We start from the raw sequence: 19,502 nt of genomic DNA on the forward strand, positions 1-19,502 counted from the left end.
TGGTTTGCCTGATAATATAGTACAGTGTAGGCATTGTAGAATATGGCTTGTATATGCGCGTAGGTACAGAGGAGACATTACGTCATAATTTGTACCGAGTGCCGGAAGATAGACAGGTCTACAGATACTTTTTATTATATTGCTGTGAAGCGTAGTTTCTCTTATCTTACTTTTAATGAAAGAAAAAATACATCATGGTCCTTATAATATGTATTGGAGCGTGGTAATTAATCTACATTCTTACATAATCGCGTATATGCCAATTCTACGTAGGTACTCGTAATAATTAATTTAAACAAACTGGATTCCTTTCTCCACATAAGAGTTTACTTCATCAATTTAATTGATGATTGGCGATTAAATTATTATACAATTTCAAATTTCATTTTTGCTGTGGCGTAGGTGAGTCACTTGATTTTGAATGTTCGCTTTTATTATAATGTACGCCCAACAATGACAAACTAGCATCTGTTGTTAATATTAATCAGCTGATGATTGTTTTGACACTCAACTATGATTTTTTATAATAATCTATTCCAAGCTCTGTTTTTGTTATCAATTTCCTGTAAGTCATATACGTGTATAGTATTATCATATATGACTTACTTACTCTCTGGTAACAATGAATGATGTACGCAAGTAAAAGTACTAAAGCTATCAATAAAAACTCGTGACAAATGAATCGGTCGAATTTGCATTGTTACTTCGAACCCATCCATTAACAAGTGGCCAATTATGGTATTGTATTCAAAATCACTACGCTGAAAGCTATGGTCGTTGCACCTGGTTTACTCGACCGTGTAATTGTACTGCCTACGCCTGCCAGTGTTTTTGTGGCTGTATTACTTGCTAATGAAGCCATTGTCAAGGATATGGATGGGTATACACAAACAAGAACTGTTTAAGTTGTGCGCTTATAATCACTTAGTATTGCAACTTAATCATTAACAGATAAATGGATTTTTATAGACGACCTCATAAAAATCTTGATGTGTTAAATCTGTGCAGTGGAACAATATTTTTTGCACCGTTCGCATATGCTTTAAAGACAACAAGCCCTGACGTCACAATATGAAGCGATGATGTAAAATATGCTTCAGTAGCAAGACCATGTGTTTTAATTACATAAGGTTCTTTCATAACAAGCCTGAGACCAAGATAATCTCATCATGCCAGTCATTTGAAAGCAGATTTCTTCGAGCATTTATCAGAGTTGCCTATCCATGCAACATCTATAAAATGCAAACCTTAGTTGTTCGCCCACGTACATACGTATACTTCGAATCATGAATTTATTATATTATATAAAATTCATATTAAAAACTTGACGCTATGATTATTGTCAACTGTTGAGGAAGTCAGTCTGCTAAACATGTGCTATAAATGAATTAAAGGCATAACTAGATCTTCAAGTAATAGAACAGTCTTGCACCCAAATTAGACTAACTTTGAATATACAATTAATATTCATAGCTAATGTCCACTCTGACGAAGTATCATTTGTCTTTATAGATGGCCAGATGGGCTCTCAGCTTGTTTGCTGAACATATGATTGATGGTGTACCACGTGTGCTTTATACGGGTAGATTAATGAAGACGACCTTAAAATACACTTACGAAATCATTCCAAGATGACGCTCCTAAGATAATTTCCTAACACATTAATGATGAACTCTGGGGACGGCGCCAACCACCGCGACTCTTTAATGGATACATACACCTTCCTTCTCTCAAAACTATAAAAAGCACATAAAGAACTGGTTGACAATAAACTGTGCACCAATTAAAACTAACGTTCAAAGAACACAGCGAGCGGCTCGAATAAAGTTTACATTTTATGGTGTAGTTGGTTCGGAAACATTTGGATATACCTGGATAACATGAGGTGTGAAATCATGGTTGACTTTCTAATAAGTTAAATTTTAAACAGGATTTTGTTGTTAAAATATGGATAACACGATTAATCATTTTTAAAGCCTTTATCATTTATGGATTATCAAGGAGGGGCTTTTCCTCTTCTATCTGCGATGCTACAAGAAAGGGGCGCTCGCTTTATGTGGGTAGTTGCGAATTGCAGGTCATTGGCCCTGAGCCCGTATGTGTGGGTGCCCTGAGAAACTAGGTTTTAATATTATTGCTTTATTTATAAATATTTCCGAGTATGTACAACAAATTGAATTTTCATTACAAAACGTAAATAGAAGGAATGAAAGAAAATTATGTACGCCTAAACTACATTTTGATAGATAAGGGTTATTTACTTTCTACTTCTACCTATAAAATAAAAGCCTTACGTCATCATACAAATGAGTAGCTGATATTTAGTTACCTACTTAATTTCTGTACCTTATGAACTTCTACTGGTACGTAAAGAAACTTGGAGAGAAACTTGGAGCTTTGTGGAGCTAATTTGCGGCAAAGTGTCGCCGTATGTAAATAGCAAGCGGCTTACAGTAGACAGACAGTATGCTAATTCAATGTTTCCATCGCTAGATCTAGGCCACATTTCCTCTGGGGAAGAGTAGATAAAATTGCAAATGGTGACGCATTTTGCAAACATAACGACAGTTGAATGATTTGGTTATGATATTAACTAACACAAGTTTGAAACATCTGGAGTAGATTGATATTATTTTTATTTTCGACTTCCGAATGCTATTTACGTACCAGGAGACGTGTTATGATACGACTTCCAAGTATGTAACATGAGTTTCCTACAAATTCTTGTTATTAAATGCATATATTGCTGTATTAAATGCACATTAGCTATTAAAACGTTGTTACTTTTTAGAAAGCCTGCTCTGGGAAGGCCACTTCAATTAACCGCTTACGATTAAGATAGACACGCAAACTAAAGTCAGTTTGGAAACTGAGCTGAGGTGCTCCAAACAGGTTACGGTTAAGAAACCTTTTTCGTGCACGCAAATGTGCGTAAGGTCACAGGTTACACCAGTGGCGTAGCGTGGGTATCTGCCGCCCGGGGCAGTTGTCGATTTTGCCGCCCCCTCCCGTGTATTTTTTTTTAACAAGTGTTATTGGCCGTTTGTAATTTTTAACCGACTTCAAAAAAAGGTTTTTTCATCCCACCATCTCGGAAAGAGTAGTTTTACCCTTTGATATCTGAGCGCAAAAGCCGTTTTTATCCTCTAGAGCGGCAAAGTGATTTGAATTTAGAACATCGTGTGTAATACTCCATTTGTGACAATCTTGATATGACTTTTCAAACAAATACATATTAAACAAATAAAATACTGCTTAAAATAATTATTCAATTAATTAAGTAATTTTTATTATTGTTTTTACATAGATTTTTGACCTCGTTTCATTTTTAAACTGAGTTTTCAAATAAGTGAACTTTAATAGGTACTTCTTTTTAATTTGATACTCATATGTTCGCGCCATTTTGTTTTTTTTCCTCGATGAGGTGGGATGAAAAGTTACGTGTTGCACTCGAGTGCAAAGATTTTTCACCTTGTGCTCTTTTGAATCCCTCGCTATCGCTCAGGATTCTAATTATTGAAACACTCGCTACGCTCGTGTTTCAATTTTAGAATCCTTCGCTTGCTCGGTCATCAAAATTGAGCCCGCGGTTAAAAAGCAACTTTGCACTCTTGTATAACAAATAACTATTTTTTGTATCGACGTTAAAAATCATCAAATGACCCTTCCCGCTGTGGGTTAGCAGCGGTGAGGGAGTGTCAGACTCTTACTGATTAAAAACCGTCGTGTTCTGTCGAAGGCCTTTTATGTTTTATGGTAACTCTTTCGAACAACCCGCAGCCCCGGCAGAAGGGGGAGGTTCTCAAGTAGACTTTTCTTTTATATCTTTGTTACTTGATTTCTGGAAGGTTTCAAAATTCCAAATACGCGAGCGAAGCGAGCGGGAAATTTTTATCGGAATTTTAAACCAAAAATTACGTAAAATGTAGCCCAAACGTACTTAACTTTTTGTTTGTTGACAGAGGTAGAAATTAGGGCATACCGTTTTTGAATACGCGAGCGAAGCGAGCGCGAAATTTTTATCGGACTTAAAACAAAAATTACGTAAAATTTAGCCCAAACGTACTTAACTTTTTGTTTGTTGACAGAAGCAAAAATAAGGGCATATCGTTTTTGAATACTCGAGCGAAGCGAGCGCGAAATTTTTATCGGACTTAAAACAAAAATTACGTAAAATTTAGCCCAAACATACCTAACGTTTTGTTTGTTGACAAATGCAAAAATAAGGCCCATAATATAGTTCCTGAATACGCGAGCGAAGCGAGCGCGAAATTTTTATGAGACTTAAACCAAATATTACGTAAAACGGTTGGGCTAACCGTACTTAACTTTTTGTTTGATGACAAACGCAAAATCAAGCGCATGCAGTTTCTAAATACGCGAGCGAAGCGAGCGCAAAATTTTAATAATTTTTTATTTAAGACTCAAAACCAAAATTACGTAAAATGTAGTGTCGCGTGTGTTTTGAGTACCAAATTTTAACAATAATTAATTTTAAGTTTAAAAAGTTTCAACTTGTTTAATGTTTTTTTATTGTTAGACAGTTTTATGTAGCGGCGCAGATACTAGTTGCGAACAATTTTTTTTTAATTGGGTAAATTTTGCCGCCCCCTAAAAGCTGCCGCCCGGGGAATGTGCCCCCTCTGCCCCCCCCACGCTACGCCACTGGGTTACACACGCAATGCACTTATTGTATTCATTAATCATGCCATACATAACGATGCAATTACATAACCAATCGAAAGCATTAGCCTTTGATTGGAAGATTGCAAGAAATTTTCTCTCATTTGCCTAGTAATTTTGCAATTATGAAGGCAGATTAAAGGAGATAAAAGGGGTCTAATCTAAGTCATAACTTGTTTAGTATTCCAAACGACGAGTTTTCGAGACGGACGTGCGTCGTGTGCCACTGTCGATACGAAGATGTTTACGATTCGTCATGAATAACAAGTCTGACAGAATTTTAAACGGTTTCAATAATATTGGCTGCATTATTATGCATGTGAGAGTTTATATCGATTACGAAAAGAGAAAAGCTTGTAAATAAGGTCTCAAAACAGCTTAATTAAAGTAAAATTTCAGTTGCAAGAAATCTTTTTTAATTATGTGAATTGAGCATGTAAAAACATTTGCTTTTAATTTTTAATTCCTTTATTTTCGTCAACAGTATTTTATAAAATTAATTTTAAACGATATAATCAATTGTGACACCATTATTTTCGGATCTGGACACTAACAGCGGAACTCACGAGCATAGTAATGAATGTCAATGAAGACTCATAATGTTATGAGCTATTAGTCCGAAAAAAACCTGACCGCTATTCGCCAGGGTTCGGCGTAGGATTTCAAAAGGTTTTCAACTTTTAAAAGTAATTGCTCCGATGTTAGTAACGCTATAAAATTACGTAAATAATTTCGGAAACGGAATCTTCCAAGATTCTGACAACATTGAAGGACCGATTAACCGATGGTTCAAGTACCAAAAGGAAGCAAGACCTGATTTGAATAAGCACGCCATATGTTATTTAAAAAAACTCGAACAAGGTGTTCCTTTATTGTGTCCAAAAGGCAAGGTGGGCAGACATCTGCGGCCACTTGCGGTCGAATCACGGCAGAATCAATGCAAACACCTGTCACTGCAGCTTACTACCTTTTTAACCCCCGACGGAAAATGTTATAAGTTTTTTTTTAAATATTCGGTTGCGAAGATACTATCGGTTGGTCAAGATTCCTATATTACTTAAAAATAATGCAACAAGTGTTAAGATTTAACGGAGAATGGACTATCCCTAGGTATCTTTATTGCTCCGTAGTTATAAAATAATAGGTCTCAGTCGGTTAATTAGATTTTCCGATTCGCAAAAATTATGTTTGCAGTCTTATTTCAGCTACCATGATTTTTGGCTATCTGGGTGTAAGTACAAAACACTCTTGAATATTTTAATATCATCTGATTATACCAGGTTATCAATAAACAGTAATTCAGCCCACCTCTTGAGAGCAGTGTGCGAATTGTTCCCATTTAAATTTTACGTGTTCTCCGGCCTTCTGGCATTTGGGTCATCTGGATCAACTCCAAAAGATTTAGCTTGACACATAAAATATTTTGTTTGCAAAAAGACTGTAAAACAGATTTAGTTGGAAGTTATGAGGAATCAGTTGACAGGAGGAAATGGTTTCTTTCGTGGCTATTGTTTTATTTAATTAGATAATGAAATCAGGTCCTGTGTGATCGTCACCGTATTCGATATACAATGGTCTCACATAAGAAATGATTAAAACAAAAGACAGAAAAAAAGGCAACAATGAAATGAATAATTGAAACTCATCAGACTCTCATACTGTTCAAAGGGATCCAGCGGGCTGAATAGAAAAAGCTTTTTCATTTTCGCTATAAACAATAGGCTATGTGAGAGACTTTTACTATTATCTTCAGACTCGAGTCATGAGAATATAAAACGCAGATGCTCGGGAAAATTCTTTACGCTCTTTGTGATTGATGTTTGAGTTATCATGCAGATATGTTGATACTTTTATGGATGCATATATAATACGTAGTGTAACTTGATATAACGATAAACATAAGAGATGTATTTAACAGGTATTATGCATAATGCTAATTAGTAAGGTAATTAAGTTCGTTTAGTATAAATTCAATCTTGTTACGGTCGCGTGTCGTTTCGTCTCCCTTAAGTTTGGGTTGGAAACAAAGAGGGTGTGGGGGCAGGGGTGCGATGCGTCATCGCGGCCACTCCGGCACGCACCCCCTGCGCACCCTCGCCCCAAAACATTGATCGATCCTTCTGCCATAAATGCCATGCGCAAAGCCCGCCCTTTTTGTTTATATTTTCTTTTTTCTTTAGATAATCAATTTTATATTTCTTAAAAGGTTTTTTCTGCCTGCTTCTCACTATCAGCATGTTTATTAAAACAAACATATATACTCAATGTTTGGAAAATATATGAAGCAGATGATCTCACATATGATACCATAATTCCTAATTGCATGCTCTAATTATTAGGATGGTAATTGGTACTCACTGGCATTCGTTCATGATCTCCTCCTGGGTCCGAACCTGTACTGGTGCCAGCTTCTCCACGCTCTCCTCGTAGTTGCCGAAACACTTGGTGATTTTCTCATCAAAAGTGTTCACCAAATCTTCAAGTGAACCGGAGAAAGTCTCCGTAAAATTATCTCCTTCACCGTTTTGCATATTGTCCTGTTTGCACTTCACCGGTTTAGGTTCCTCGTTATCATTTATTTTGTTGGAGTCAGTTTTCATTTTGACCATTTCACTTTTGATATTTTTTATGTTGTTAAGACGAATGTCATTACCATTAATGGTTTTTTGTGGGTAGTCAGCAGTTGAAAGGCAGTCATCTGCCTCCTCGATTTGCGCGAGAGGCGCTTCGAACTCGAGCTCGGCCATTCTGCCAGCCGCTTCTCGCATGACCGTACGACCACTCGCGTTATTTGACGCGCGTACACTGAACGCCGCCGGCTTGCCGCTTGACGCCACCGCCGCCCGCCGCCGTCACCGCGCCGCGCCGTCGTACTTGCGTGCCGTGCGTTGATTTTGTGCCCGGCAGCCTTACCTAGGTTCATACAACGTTGTGACTACGACACAGGAGAAAACAGTTCCCTGTGGAAATGAGAAGTAAAGACATTTTTGTGGTACTACGATAGCGCCAGAAATGATAATACTGTAAATACTAGGTAACAGATTAATTATTACCGAAACAAAATAATTAGCTGATTGTATCGAGCAAAAAATAAACAAGCTAATTAAAGCGTAGGAAGGTCTATAATATAAGTCGGTACCTATGTCTCTGCCATGCACGAGAGTATGTAAAAATATTTAGGCGAATAATTGACTTTTAAATAAGTTCTCTTATGAACTACTTTGTAGGTATAGTTTCATGATCTCTTTTTGCTATGGAAGTGCCTACATAAGAACTACATGACATTTTACTGACTTACTTTTTATGGAGAATTTGCTGTTCAAGGTCCTTCACGGTTTGGTAATGAATTCCTCCAAAATTTGAGAACTAATCCTTTCTAAACAGCACGAACAGTAGGTACCTACCGAAGAATTCACACACCATAAAACGTAGGTAAGCCACGGCAAGTTTAACACGTACCGTATCATAAAGCAGTATTTCACACCGAAATTCTAATTATAAGGTACAACAGTCATAAGCTTTAATTTTTCATTTCTGTTTTGCAACAAAATAAACGGTGTTTGCAATTTTGCATGTTTGCGTTGCGCGCCATATTTGATTTGACATTCATGTGGCAGTTGCTAGGCTGAAAAATCAAATATGATTCTGTACGAGTTTTAATAGCGAAAATATTTCTATGAAACGGGGTCGATAGAACAAATCAATATTAGTCAGGAATTCAGAGCCAGGGAAATATAACATAAATCTTTAACTGATAAAACGTATTTGTTATATTTTTTCTTTCGTTTGTTTATGGCAATTGTGATCCAGTGCTGTCAACTTTGACAATTACATTTCCATCGGAGTCGGGATCAAAAATGGAAATTGCAAAATAATAACATGAACTACTTTCAAAATATTAGATAAATTTTAATCGTGCACATCGTTATGTTTTTTTTTAAACGACCTCATGACATCAAAGCAATTAAGGCGTTGCTGAGGTGCTACAGGTAAAATACTTTCGCTCTAAGAATGAAACATTTTATGAATCAAGGAATCTCATCTAATTTTTATGCGTAATATGCTTTCAGTTTAAATAGAAAAAATCACTATGAAGTACTCAATCTGCGAAGAAATTGTTCAGATAAAGATATCAAGGAAGCGTTCATACAAATGAGCAAAGAGGTAAGTGCAAATAGTTATTGATAACTATAGTAAGTACCTACCTATTAGGTAATTATATTTTCCAGATGTGATATTTTAAACTCATTATTGCACAATAGAGTAAATTAGTAAGTGCCCATGATATATAATCTGGGATAAATATTAATTACCGTTTAGTTACCTTAAGATTGGATGCTCACAACATTCAGTGTTACCCTAGCTCACAACTATAAAAAGCAGTTCAAATTCATCCAGTTACTAGCAATGGCTGCCAATGGCTATGTTGTAGAAATTAAATTTTAGAGAGTCAGGTACATATGGATGGTCACATATGGAATGTATAAATGTATTTAGTTCTTAAAAGTTTGAATGCATACTGTAACACCAGGGTGATAATCTTTAAGAGAAAGGTAAAGGAGTGGATGGCCATATGTATGTATATTTTTATATAGAAAAGGTCACTTATTAGAAAATGTGTTCCTGCGAATGCAGTAGATGACTAAAATATTCAGTGAGCATGAGGAATGATGGTATTTAATTCTTAGATCGAAGTATGCTATGAACATTAATATTTTCTTTTGTTTAGACAAACTTGGCCCTTAAGTGAAACAGTAGAATAGTAAAAGTTTAAACAATAGAAAATGAATTGTGTCTCCCATATAGCTGCAAGCTGGCATACAATGGGTTAATGTTCATCATCCTATCATCCTCGTGAGCTTTTTTCATTATTAATGGGTTAATTCTAATATATTCCAGTATCATCCTGACAAAAACAAAGATGCACGAGCACAGGAGAAGTTTGTGCGCATTGTGGAGGCGTACAACGTACTGAGCAAGCCCAGTAGTCGCGCTCGATATGACAGCATGACCGAGATAGAAACTTCCGATCACGGTGGGGCCTCGTACGTGTATAGGTCACATGTACCTTATAAGTAAGGAAGTTTATTTTATCTCATTTATAGGTTTAAAAGGTTATCATTAGAGTTTAATTGCTGAGGCAGAAAATAAATGATCTTATAATTTTCTTCTACTCAAATTCAGTTTGAAGCAAAAAAAGTTGAAATTCAATAAACTTTTTTAGCCACAAATCTGCCCTCTAGATTTTTGGGCAAATAAATATCATCTAAACATATTTGAAAGATTAAACCATATCCCAACTTATGTTATAACTTAGCAAAGAAACTCAATATTATAAGTCTTACATATTTTTTTTTCTATTTCCAGTTTACGTAACAACCCACATTACAGCTACTACTACGAATCCCAAACCAGATCGTCCAATGCAAATGATAGTAAAAATGCAACGTATGGGTCGACTGGTATAAAGAAATTGCCCAACTACGTTATTATAGCAATGTGCACCGGGGTTGCCTTGATCGGGATATTACTGCAAGTGTTTGTAATAAGGTCAGTCTGAAATTTTATTTTTATTAACTATAATTTGTAAGCATACTTAGGCCCATGTTCGACAACCACATAAACATCAGTTTTTTTTAAAACAACTGTTTACATTTTCGATGAAGGTTTAGAAAAACAGATGTTGGAGAAAGTGGGCCCTAATCATTTCGATTTAACATACGTACGTATCTGTATCTTAACTTTCCTCATGAGTGAAAATCGCACGAAAATTCCATATATAAGTAGTTTTTGAGTTTCCGGCAAAATTGCACAGACATCTCAGAGAACTTTTCATCCTATAGTATATATGTGACTATGTATAAGTAGCTGTTACTCATGATTTTTGGTTATCAATTGGAGAATCTAAAGGCATCTCCAAAAGACCAAAATGCTATCCATCACCGTACCTAAACATAATCATCCCATATAAATCGTTTGTGCTTATCATTGTCATTTTGTTTATCCACATCAGAACGTCAGCGTTACACGTTTCTGTCCTATCTGCGCGCCATTCATTTAGATTTTGCAATAATTATTATTTTTGGCGACGCAACATCATCTCAACACAACAACATGTTGTCAACATATATCAACATTATTTCTTATGTTACCTATTTATAAATAGACTTTTATATACATACTTATATATGATTATTAAGTATAGCTTAATATGATTTGTTTAATTGCTTTCAGAAATTTATATGTAGCACAAAGACAGCGAGCTCAAGAGAAGACCAAACGTCTTGCAGAAGAATTGGACAGAGTGCGGGCTGCCGCTCATACTAATGGAAACGAGGTATTTTTATACTAAATATTCTTGTTTCTAATACATATTTGTGATTTAATATCGCTTTTAAAACTTAGATTTTCTTTTTCAATATATGTATTCTCCTTTGAATTGAACATACGGCTGTAAAATCAACTAAAATGGCACGGTGGGTGTAAAGGATGGCTGTCGATTAATTCTCTCCACGGAGGAAGGAAGTATGAGCGAAGAGGCCATAAGGCAGGTAGGTCAGGCGCCTTTTTGTAGGCCAAGTATGTACTGTCGGCGTGACCAAAACGATCAGCTACCAGTCAATTAGTGAAGCGTTCGGGTTCCTTGAGACATCTGTCAAAGATTATACCTGATTGGTCGGTGATTTAGTTAAAAAAAAGAACGAACGATTTCCGAAAAAGGCGTATAAGGGCGGAGCTAGTAACGTTCCTCGTTCCCCGAACACCCGTATTTTGAAAATTGAACCTAGTTGTAGCCTCTATTTAATTATATTTCAGATGCAGACGCGCCTTTTGCTCGACAAGATCGTGACAGCGGCGAACCCGACCGTCGCTACAGCGTCATTGGGACAAGCACTGGCGAGCGAAAAGAAGTGATTTACTTCCACTTTTATAATTTAAAAGTAGAACATTAGACCATAGAGTTGACGTAAACTTTTAGTAAAATTTGACGCGACTTGAGGAGTCCTTAAATCCTCTTTGCAAATGTAGTGTTTTGAGTAATTTATTGTGAGTTTGATGTTGGTTCCTGATGTAGATTAATTTTGTTAGATAATCCTTTTCATACTCAGGTTTTTATATAATTTTTTTTCTGCAAATAGTACAGTTTTGAAAAAACACAGGGGATTGGGGAGAACAGAGCTATTGTAATTCTAAATGTATATGGCAAACGCATAAGAATCAAATGGCAGCTAAAAATAATGTCCATTGATTCAATACCCAATTCAAACGTAGTATACTGGAAATAAAACAATCGCATTTAATTATAGTTTTTGACAGATAGACAAACAAAGTTCAAAAATCTCAAATCGGCCTCTTTGGGGTGATATTCAATTTCAATGCAAATTATTAAATTAGAACAGGAACCAATCTAATAAGTACCTTGTATCGAATCATCAATTTAGTACAATTATTATCAATTTAGTACAATTATAATTAGTTTTACTGCAGTGTACATTATGTAAATATAGAGTAAAAGTTGTTATATGTTTTGTAAATCTTTTGACTTTTTACCAATGTCGCTGTATGTACCTATTTTGATATTGTTTGAACTACCTCCGTAATTGACGTGTACATAATAATTGTTGTAGATTTCGAATTGTGTACTGTACAATATATTTTATACATAAATTATTCATTAGTTTTTATTAGTAGTTCTTATATAATATTATGGGAATAATTAATATAGAAAGTTATTTGTTTGAATGGTTCTAATAAAACATGGGTTAACTAGTTTAGTCAGAGACCACCAACCGCCCAAAAAATACGTACACAAGGTACATACTCTGTTTTGTGTATTGAACCAGTTTTCACTGGTTTGTGGTACCTTCAGGATAACTGTAATCAGTGTTGTGGTATACTGGTAGCTATGCTAAACTGTATGCAGTATGGTTTATACATAGGTGAATGTCATATAATTAGCTCATGTACGTCGTGTCGGATTACCGTCCCATCGGGCTATGAGAGTTAAGGAATAGTGAGTGCACCTGTGTCTGCGCAAATGCTCGTGCACTATAATATGTCCTGCGTAGATGGCTAATCTCCTTACATGAGAACAGCCGCCGTAGCCGATAATCGGCTAGGAGGACATCATCATCATCATCATCATGTACGTGTATAGACCAGGAAAAAACAATTTCACACAATTAAGACTGCGTTTCACAATTAGGCTAAGCTACTTTTAAATTTTATTAGGTTCGCGGTAAAAATATATTTTTTAAGCGCACGTAGGCACTTTATTCTAAATCCAAAAAAATTGTGTCCAAACGAAGGACTGCTAGTTAACTTCTTAAAGAGGTGTCACTATGAACTGGCACAGTTCTCGTGAAACTGGATGTCGTTCCGCGACTAAATTCGGAACACATGTCTGCCCATGTGCTCATACTCCTCCGGCCCTCCATCCGGTCATATCTGTCAGAGAGTAAGGGCGTATTCAGACGTCATGCGCCGATCACGCACAGCACCCGTGCACGCGTTCTGCCCGCCTTAAACCCGCACACGCGCTGCGTCCGCCTCGCACACGCCTCGCGCCAACATAAACTACTAGTGACTGGCCTACTTCGTTCACTAGGCATAGTGGCTTCCAGGTATCACAACGCGTACGCGGGGAGGGTGCAGAGCGCGGGCAGGGCGAGTGCAGGGTCGGCGCGAGGCGGGCGCGGGGCGTATGCATGGCGTGCGCGTGTAGACCTCGTTTAATGCAATTTGAGATCTATTGATGCATTATAAGGCTCAAATTCCTATTTAACAAATTTCAATGCGAGTTGGACGCGGGTGGCGTGCGCTAAGGATAAAATTTATAACACCGATATAGTAAACTTTATTCTTACGGCCGGTGGTTCCTCTCTTCGTTAACCAAAAGGGCGGCAATGTATAATTGATTAAACAATTAGGAAAATCGTTTTTTTAAAGGGTTTGAAAAGATGGGTTGTTACTGGAGGAGTTTCAGTTAGACAAATTGTTTCGCGCTAGGATCCTCCGAGCAGTTCCAAAAGCATTAAAATTTCTTGCCAAACGTTGTGTGTGTAATCTTTTCATATAATGTATTTTTTTCTTGGTAGGTACTTCTTTAATTCCAGTTGGCCCTATTTAAACTTGTCAAGTTCTCTTTACAGTAATGATAACGTTGCAGAAACTCGACGGAGGCTTTAGTCTCGGAACTCGGTTTATCGGAGTCGCCACATCCTCACCCATCAGACGACTGGTCTCACCCAACCAGACATGAAACACTACAAAATTTTATCAAAAAACTTATGTCAATGTTATTGTGAAGAATAACTATTCCGAACACGAAACAAATTGATGGTGCCAGGAATGTGACGTTTTTTTTTGAAAGTTGGCCTCTGAAATCAACGAGTATTTTAGTCAAATTAAACTACATATTAAGGTTAAATTGGTCCTGTAAATATTTTGTGGATTAATGTAACGTAAAGTCGAATTATATCGATTTTATAAATTCGTTGTTTTATTGGTACAGTAACTTCAGAAGTATGGCAAAAGTAGTTTTAAGAACTCGATTGTTCTAAGGGGGAAATAGGTAAAAAAATTTCGAGATATAAAATTTCATAATACATATAGTCACGTATTTATCGGTATGTCACATGTTTCAATAACTTATCTAAAGAGTTTTCAGTCGCAACACATTTGTTGTTAGTTGTTTTTATCGAACATTATCTTGATGTAGACTCTATCGTCGACATGCGGCGGTTCCGGAACGATAAGGGGGCGACCGTCGAGTTTGATCTCGTTGTATGGAGCTGAGTACATGCAGGTGAAGCCGAGCCTCTCGGCGGCCATCGCTGAGTAGGCACTGGAAGTGTCCATGCGAAGAATTCTAACCCCGCGCTGCTTTGCTAGCTTCCTAAAATTATACATTGCAATCATTAGACTTTTAGGAGGAAAATTAAGGTTTTTTTTTTATTCTGGAAAACTGTCGTACAATGCGGAGTAAACTAAAATTTATGCTGTCAGACAGGTGTTAACATGAATTTGCATCATAATTGACCCAGCCCCGGATCTAGGGGGGGGCAAGCCGGGGCCCATGCCCCGGGCGGCAAATTCAGGGGGCGGCAAAATCAGGCGGCTGCCTGATTTTAAATCCTACATCACACATCACAGATTACCATAATAGTTACCTACAGGGCCGTCTTAACCTATGGGGCAGGGTGTGTGTATGTCTCAGGGGCGCCCCACCACCAGGAAATTTCGAAAAAATTACACCCGTTTGATAAGGAAGTTCCATTGTATCATGATACTGACAAGCAAAGTTTCTAAAAAAGTCGCCTTCGCTTTGTTTAATTGATCATTTTGATTATTTTTCACTTTTAACATCCTCCAAATAAGTGAAAAAATTCTCGCTCGCTACGCTCGCGACTAAAATGACAGTGGATGTATAGTTTGTCTGATGGTTTATCATTTTTATTGACGCACCGAATCAACGAACACAAATGGCACTCGCTCTAATCACGGTTTCTTTTTATTGTACATAATTCCCAGTTTCATTTGTGAGTCTTCAGGGCCGTCTTAAGCTATGGTGCAGGGTGTGCGAATACCCGGGCGCCTCGGTCTCAGGGGCGCCACGGGACGCCCCTTTATAATAAGGAAGTTCCACATTGTATCATGATACAGACAAAAAAGTCGCCTTCGCTTTGTTTGATTGATCGATCATTTTGATTATTTTTCACTTTTAACATCCTCTAAATAAGTGAAAAAATTCTCGCTCGCTACGCTCGCGGCTAAATGACAATGCTATTTTTCTGATTGTTTATTATTTTTATTAACGTACCGAATCAACGAACGCAAATGGCACTCGCTCTTATCACGGTTTCTTTTTATTTGTACACTAGCTTCTGCCAGCGGTTTCACCCGCATCCCGTGGGAACTACTTCCCGTACCGGGATAAAAAGCCTATAGCCTTCCTCGATAAATGGGCTATCTAACACTGAAAGAAATTTTCAAATCGGACCAGTAGTTCCTGAGATTAGCGCGTTCAAACAAACAAACTCTTCAGCTTTATAATATTAGTATAGATAATTCCCTGTTTAATTCGTGAGTCTTCAAACAAATAATTTAAAAAAGTTCGTGGCTTTACAATTTACTTAGTCACTTATTATTGTGTCGTAGGCTCAAAAAATTTCGCGCTCGCTTCGCTCGCGCAATATTATACATACGTTACTTTCATAACTTCATGGCTCAAATCCACGCTGTATTACCTTTTATAAGTCAAATGTAGCAAAAAATATTATTTATGAAGTCCTCAAAAACAACAAAGTTTGCGCTTCCGACTTCTTGTTAGTTTCCAGCGCTTTTTTAAATTTATTAACTTTTTGTGTCCCAAAATTAAAAAATTTGCGCACTACTTTCGCTCGCGCAAATTTTTTCAATTTGCATTATTCTGTCTCGAGTTTCATAACTTAAACCTGGCCAACAGTTTGAGCCTACAATGATTTGGACACTTTTTTTTAAAGTCATTTACCTACCAAAAAAGTGACTTTCGTTGGTGAAAATAAACATAAGTAGGTAGGTACGCGGGGCGACATTTTTCAGTTTTTGCCCCGCCTAAAAAAAATTGAAGATCCGGGGCTGAATTGACCTGTTCCAAGTAATACGGATTGCCACCATACTCCGTTTTGCGGTAGATTTGACGTGTACACTGATTTGTTTTTATGCAAATCACGTTAAAAAAATAAAGGCAGCAGTTCTGCCTAATTGTGCTTCAAAGATTCTTCAAGGTTTTCAGCACTTACTCTGTTTCATTCAACAATGCGTTCATGATGCCTCGCTTCCTCCAGTTAGGGTCGGTGGCCGCGATCTTCACATCCAGCAGTTTGTCATCATTGGGGAACTTCTCAGCGAGCCTGGCACCTTCCTCCCGCTTCGCCAACACGTAGAGAATCTTCTTGAATTTAGGGTTTGCACAGTTTTCTGCCATTTGTAAGTAGCCGCTGCCGTTATCTCCCTGAAATGATATTGGATCATAGTACATAATCATCATCAGTCCTATTTGAAACTGAGTCTACATATGTACTTAAACCACATAGGTTCTCGTCCATTTTTGTAGAGGCTTCGGCAAACCATCTTTGTCCCCTTTAAGTCTGTCCGTTGGTACATTTTGACTAAGTATCATAAAGTTTGAAGTTACCACTAGCCAACGTGGGAGTGGCACAGTTATTTGGTGAAAACTGTACTTTATAGTTAAGGTTAAGGTCAGCGATTTTTCAATGAATGCTTATGGATTGAATTTCTTGAGAGTGAGTTATTAAGAGTTCTTTAGGTGCCATTGGTATAGGTACCTACCTCGGTTAAAGTATCAAGTTCGTTAACCATAGCTCCAACAATATTGCCTTCTTTGTCAACTGCCTTGAAGGAACAACCATCGCCTGGCAAGGCCTTCTTGCAGTAATTCTCAAGCTCGGTGCATGTTCCTTCACTGCAGAGCCCGACAGCTAGGTTCATTGGTTCGTCGATGAAGAACGTTCTAGGAAAAGAAAAAGAGCATATTGGTATTCGTCTTGCATTGGTCTTCCTTCACTTTTATGGACATAACATTGGCGCTTATGATTTCAAGAATATATCCGTAATGGGGATCATTCATATTAAAATCGGCCCTTTAAGCTTAACGACTGAGTGCGCTTTCTATCTCCATCTACCATAATTTCTGGAGAACGACGAAATAATGCTTCTGAATCTTGCTTCTTCGAAATCTTCTTATGTAAATTGATTGGGGAAGTACGCAAAAAGGCTTAACGAAGTCAACTTACTTTCTCAACAAGTTCATTACATCTTCAGTGTCCGCAGCTTGAATCGGTTTAATTTCATAACCGGGTTGAGCCATTTTTGCACGTAATCTGGAAATTGATGTGATACTTTTAGTAAGGCTGCCTTTTAAACTTAATACTTATTCCCTGATGGGATAATTAATGATGAATAGTTTCTTGTGTCAAAAATTATAGCCAACTAGATCGACATCGCGGAATATCGAGAGAAACTAAATATATTTGGTCTGAAACAATGTTCAACCAACTTAGTAGAGTCGATTGTTAGAAAGTTGGCACTAACGGGTTCTTGAATGCCCCACTAAGAATATACATAGTAGACTGAGTACCTTACAGAAAAGTGCAGTAATGATATGCAGAAAGCAAGAGTGCTTTAACAAATTGCAAGTCTTAAGCACAAGAGTGGTGGGCGAAACGACATACTTTATGGAAGGCTAATCTGATAGTGTGAGCTAATATTGTATAGACTAGGTACTTAGGTAGTCACTGATTATGATGATTAGATCATTTTCCAAGTCTCTGTGAAACTTTTTATACTCAGTTCAATCAGTGTTTTTGCACGGGTAGGTACCTAGGTGGGGATTTTACCGACAAGTTTTCGATCCATCATTGCTATATTCTCAAATTGTCTGATGTTTGCGTTTCGCAGCAATAGGAAAATACGCTTCTAGATCTTCGATTCGAGGTAAATTTTATGGTGTACCTGAGTAGTAAATCTAGAGGAATTGAGGATGAAAAGCGTTTTTTGACGATCAGAAAGTGATATTTAAGGGGTGAGTGGGACGCCGGGGCTGCGGGATTGTACGAAAGAGTTACAGCAGCCCTGGTACATAAAAGGCCCACGAAGGAACATGATGTGTTTTAGTCAGTAAGAGTCTGACACTCCCTCACGCTGCTAACCCGCAGCGGGGAGGAGTCGTTTGATGAAATCAATTAAAAAAAATGGTTGGGAGGGGCCGCATTGGAAAGCAACAAGTGCATAAACACTTAATTAGACAGATAATGTCTATAAATTAATAGGTAATAAGAGTCCTACTTGATAATTATAAAAGGCAAGTATTCGGTCCAAATCAGATTAGATAAGGATGCCTATCGTTCGGTAATATTTTTATCACTTTATTTTTACAAAGTTGCTACTGAATTAATCCATTTAAATTCATCTGGGATACCTCTAGATACATACCTATTAATACAATAAACCTACACAGTAGCTATAAATTAATCGTTCGCAGGTTATAATTAATATGGCAACTATGCAAGCAATAAAACCTCTATAGATTTTAATTAACACCGGAGCCTCATAACTTACCTCTGTTAACTTTAACTTATAAGATATAAATAACACAGCACATTTGTTTCACTTAATAACTTAAATAAACATTAACAGTTTAATAATAGATTAATAAATTATAAAACTCGGCACTTAAAAACGTGTTTCTTCGTAATAAAATTGAATAAATTGATTATATTGTTATGTAAAAACAAATCGGTTGTAGCGTACGGCGTGCGCGCAGCTAGATAATGTTTTGAACGTCGCCCGGACACATTAACATATTAACGGTGAAAGATAAAAATACTATATTTAAGGCGTATACGCCCGTTTGTTTGTTTAACTTATCGGTCAATTATGCAAAGTAATATTTTTATAGTGATATCATAAATTGCAGATTCTGCTTACGGTATTTTTTTAAATGACCACAGGATATTCATTGAGCATGGGCATAAAAATACGTAAATATGGTAAGTAATTAAAGCCTGTCTTTTCGGTAAGTATGTATGTTTTCACTGGTGTTATATTAATCTTATCTCAATCAGGCATTAGGTACTCACATTACCTAGTTATCGATACTTATCAGTATCTAAAATTAACTAAGGTAGGTACCTATCCTGTAATAGTTACGTACTTGCAGATCCAATCAAATAAAATCGTAGTTTTATTAAAATGTAAATTCTGCGTTTAAACAAGAAACTAAGGACCTAATCAATAAACCGATCTTGAATTATTTA

General features: G+C 37.0%; 3 protein-coding genes and 1 long non-coding RNA gene across 7 annotated transcripts in view; 2 read left to right on the forward strand and 2 right to left on the reverse strand.

Moving 5' to 3' along the window:
- Positions 1-7,561, reverse strand: part of LOC110384525 (fasciculation and elongation protein zeta-2) — a 37,760-nt gene extending 30,199 nt beyond the window's left edge. Inside the window, exon 1 of the mRNA XM_049844597.2 lies at positions 7,042-7,561. Within this exon, the coding sequence (XP_049700554.1) occupies positions 7,042-7,451 (410 nt within the window). The 5' untranslated portion in view covers positions 7,452-7,561. The remainder of the gene's footprint in view (positions 1-7,041) is intronic.
- Positions 3,438-3,915, forward strand: LOC135117991 (uncharacterized). The gene is made up of 2 exons (XR_010277291.1): positions 3,438-3,732; positions 3,799-3,915. It is a non-coding gene; the product is annotated as an uncharacterized LOC135117991 (long non-coding RNA).
- A 925-nt stretch (positions 7,562-8,486) lies between the features above and the next one.
- On the forward strand, positions 8,487-14,102 carry LOC110384474 (dnaJ-like protein 60). Of its 3 annotated transcripts, none has more exons than XM_021345769.3 (7): positions 8,487-8,672; positions 8,754-8,847; positions 9,583-9,758; positions 10,051-10,233; positions 10,918-11,020; positions 11,500-11,594; positions 13,853-14,102. In XM_021345769.3, exons 1-7 carry the CDS (start codon positions 8,611-8,613, stop codon positions 13,989-13,991), a joined length of 852 nt encoding a protein of 283 aa, XP_021201444.1. In that variant the 5' UTR covers positions 8,487-8,610; the 3' UTR covers positions 13,992-14,102. The 3 variants fall into 3 exon arrangements, with proteins under 3 accessions (XP_021201444.1, XP_021201445.3, XP_021201446.1); XM_021345771.3 differs by having other exon boundaries at positions 8,488-8,672; positions 13,836-14,007; XM_021345770.3 differs by lacking the exons at positions 11,500-11,594; positions 13,853-14,102 and adding an exon at positions 11,172-11,324.
- A 174-nt stretch (positions 14,103-14,276) lies between these two features.
- Positions 14,277-19,045, reverse strand: LOC110384477 (arylalkylamine N-acetyltransferase 1). Of its 2 annotated transcripts, none has more exons than XM_021345775.3 (5): positions 18,805-19,045; positions 17,481-17,567; positions 17,017-17,197; positions 16,467-16,678; positions 14,277-14,581 (listed from the first exon to the last, which is right to left on the reverse strand). In XM_021345775.3, exons 2-5 carry the CDS (start codon positions 17,552-17,554, stop codon positions 14,371-14,373), a joined length of 678 nt encoding a protein of 225 aa, XP_021201450.3. In that variant the 5' UTR covers positions 17,555-17,567; positions 18,805-19,045; the 3' UTR covers positions 14,277-14,370. The 2 variants fall into 2 exon arrangements, with proteins under 2 accessions (XP_021201450.3, XP_049700571.2); XM_049844614.2 differs by lacking the exon at positions 18,805-19,045 and adding an exon at positions 17,825-17,961.
- Between the last annotated feature and the right edge of the window lie 457 nt (positions 19,046-19,502).

Source organism: Helicoverpa armigera, chromosome 16 (assembly GCF_030705265.1).
Source record: "Helicoverpa armigera isolate CAAS_96S chromosome 16, ASM3070526v1, whole genome shotgun sequence".
In the NCBI taxonomy this organism is placed as follows: Eukaryota; Metazoa; Arthropoda; class Insecta; order Lepidoptera; family Noctuidae; genus Helicoverpa; species Helicoverpa armigera.

Coding starts and splice junctions, on each gene's coding strand:
- LOC110384477 (XM_021345775.3), bottom strand. CDS start 17,554: ATGGCTCAACCCGGTTATGAAATTAAACCGATTCAAGCTGCGGACACT. Junction 16,679..17,016: donor AACTTGATACTTTAACCGAG/GTAGGTACCTAT, acceptor ATATCATTTCAG/GGAGATAACGGCAGCGGCTA. Junction 14,582..16,466: donor GCATTGTTGAATGAAACAGA/GTAAGTGCTGAA, acceptor GTATAATTTTAG/GAAGCTAGCAAAGCAGCGCG.
- LOC110384474 (XM_021345769.3), top strand. CDS start 8,611: ATGTTTTTTTTTAAACGACCTCATGACATCAAAGCAATTAAGGCGTTG. Junction 8,848..9,582: donor TCATACAAATGAGCAAAGAG/GTAAGTGCAAAT, acceptor AATATATTCCAG/TATCATCCTGACAAAAACAA. Junction 10,234..10,917: donor CTGCAAGTGTTTGTAATAAG/GTCAGTCTGAAA, acceptor AATTGCTTTCAG/AAATTTATATGTAGCACAAA.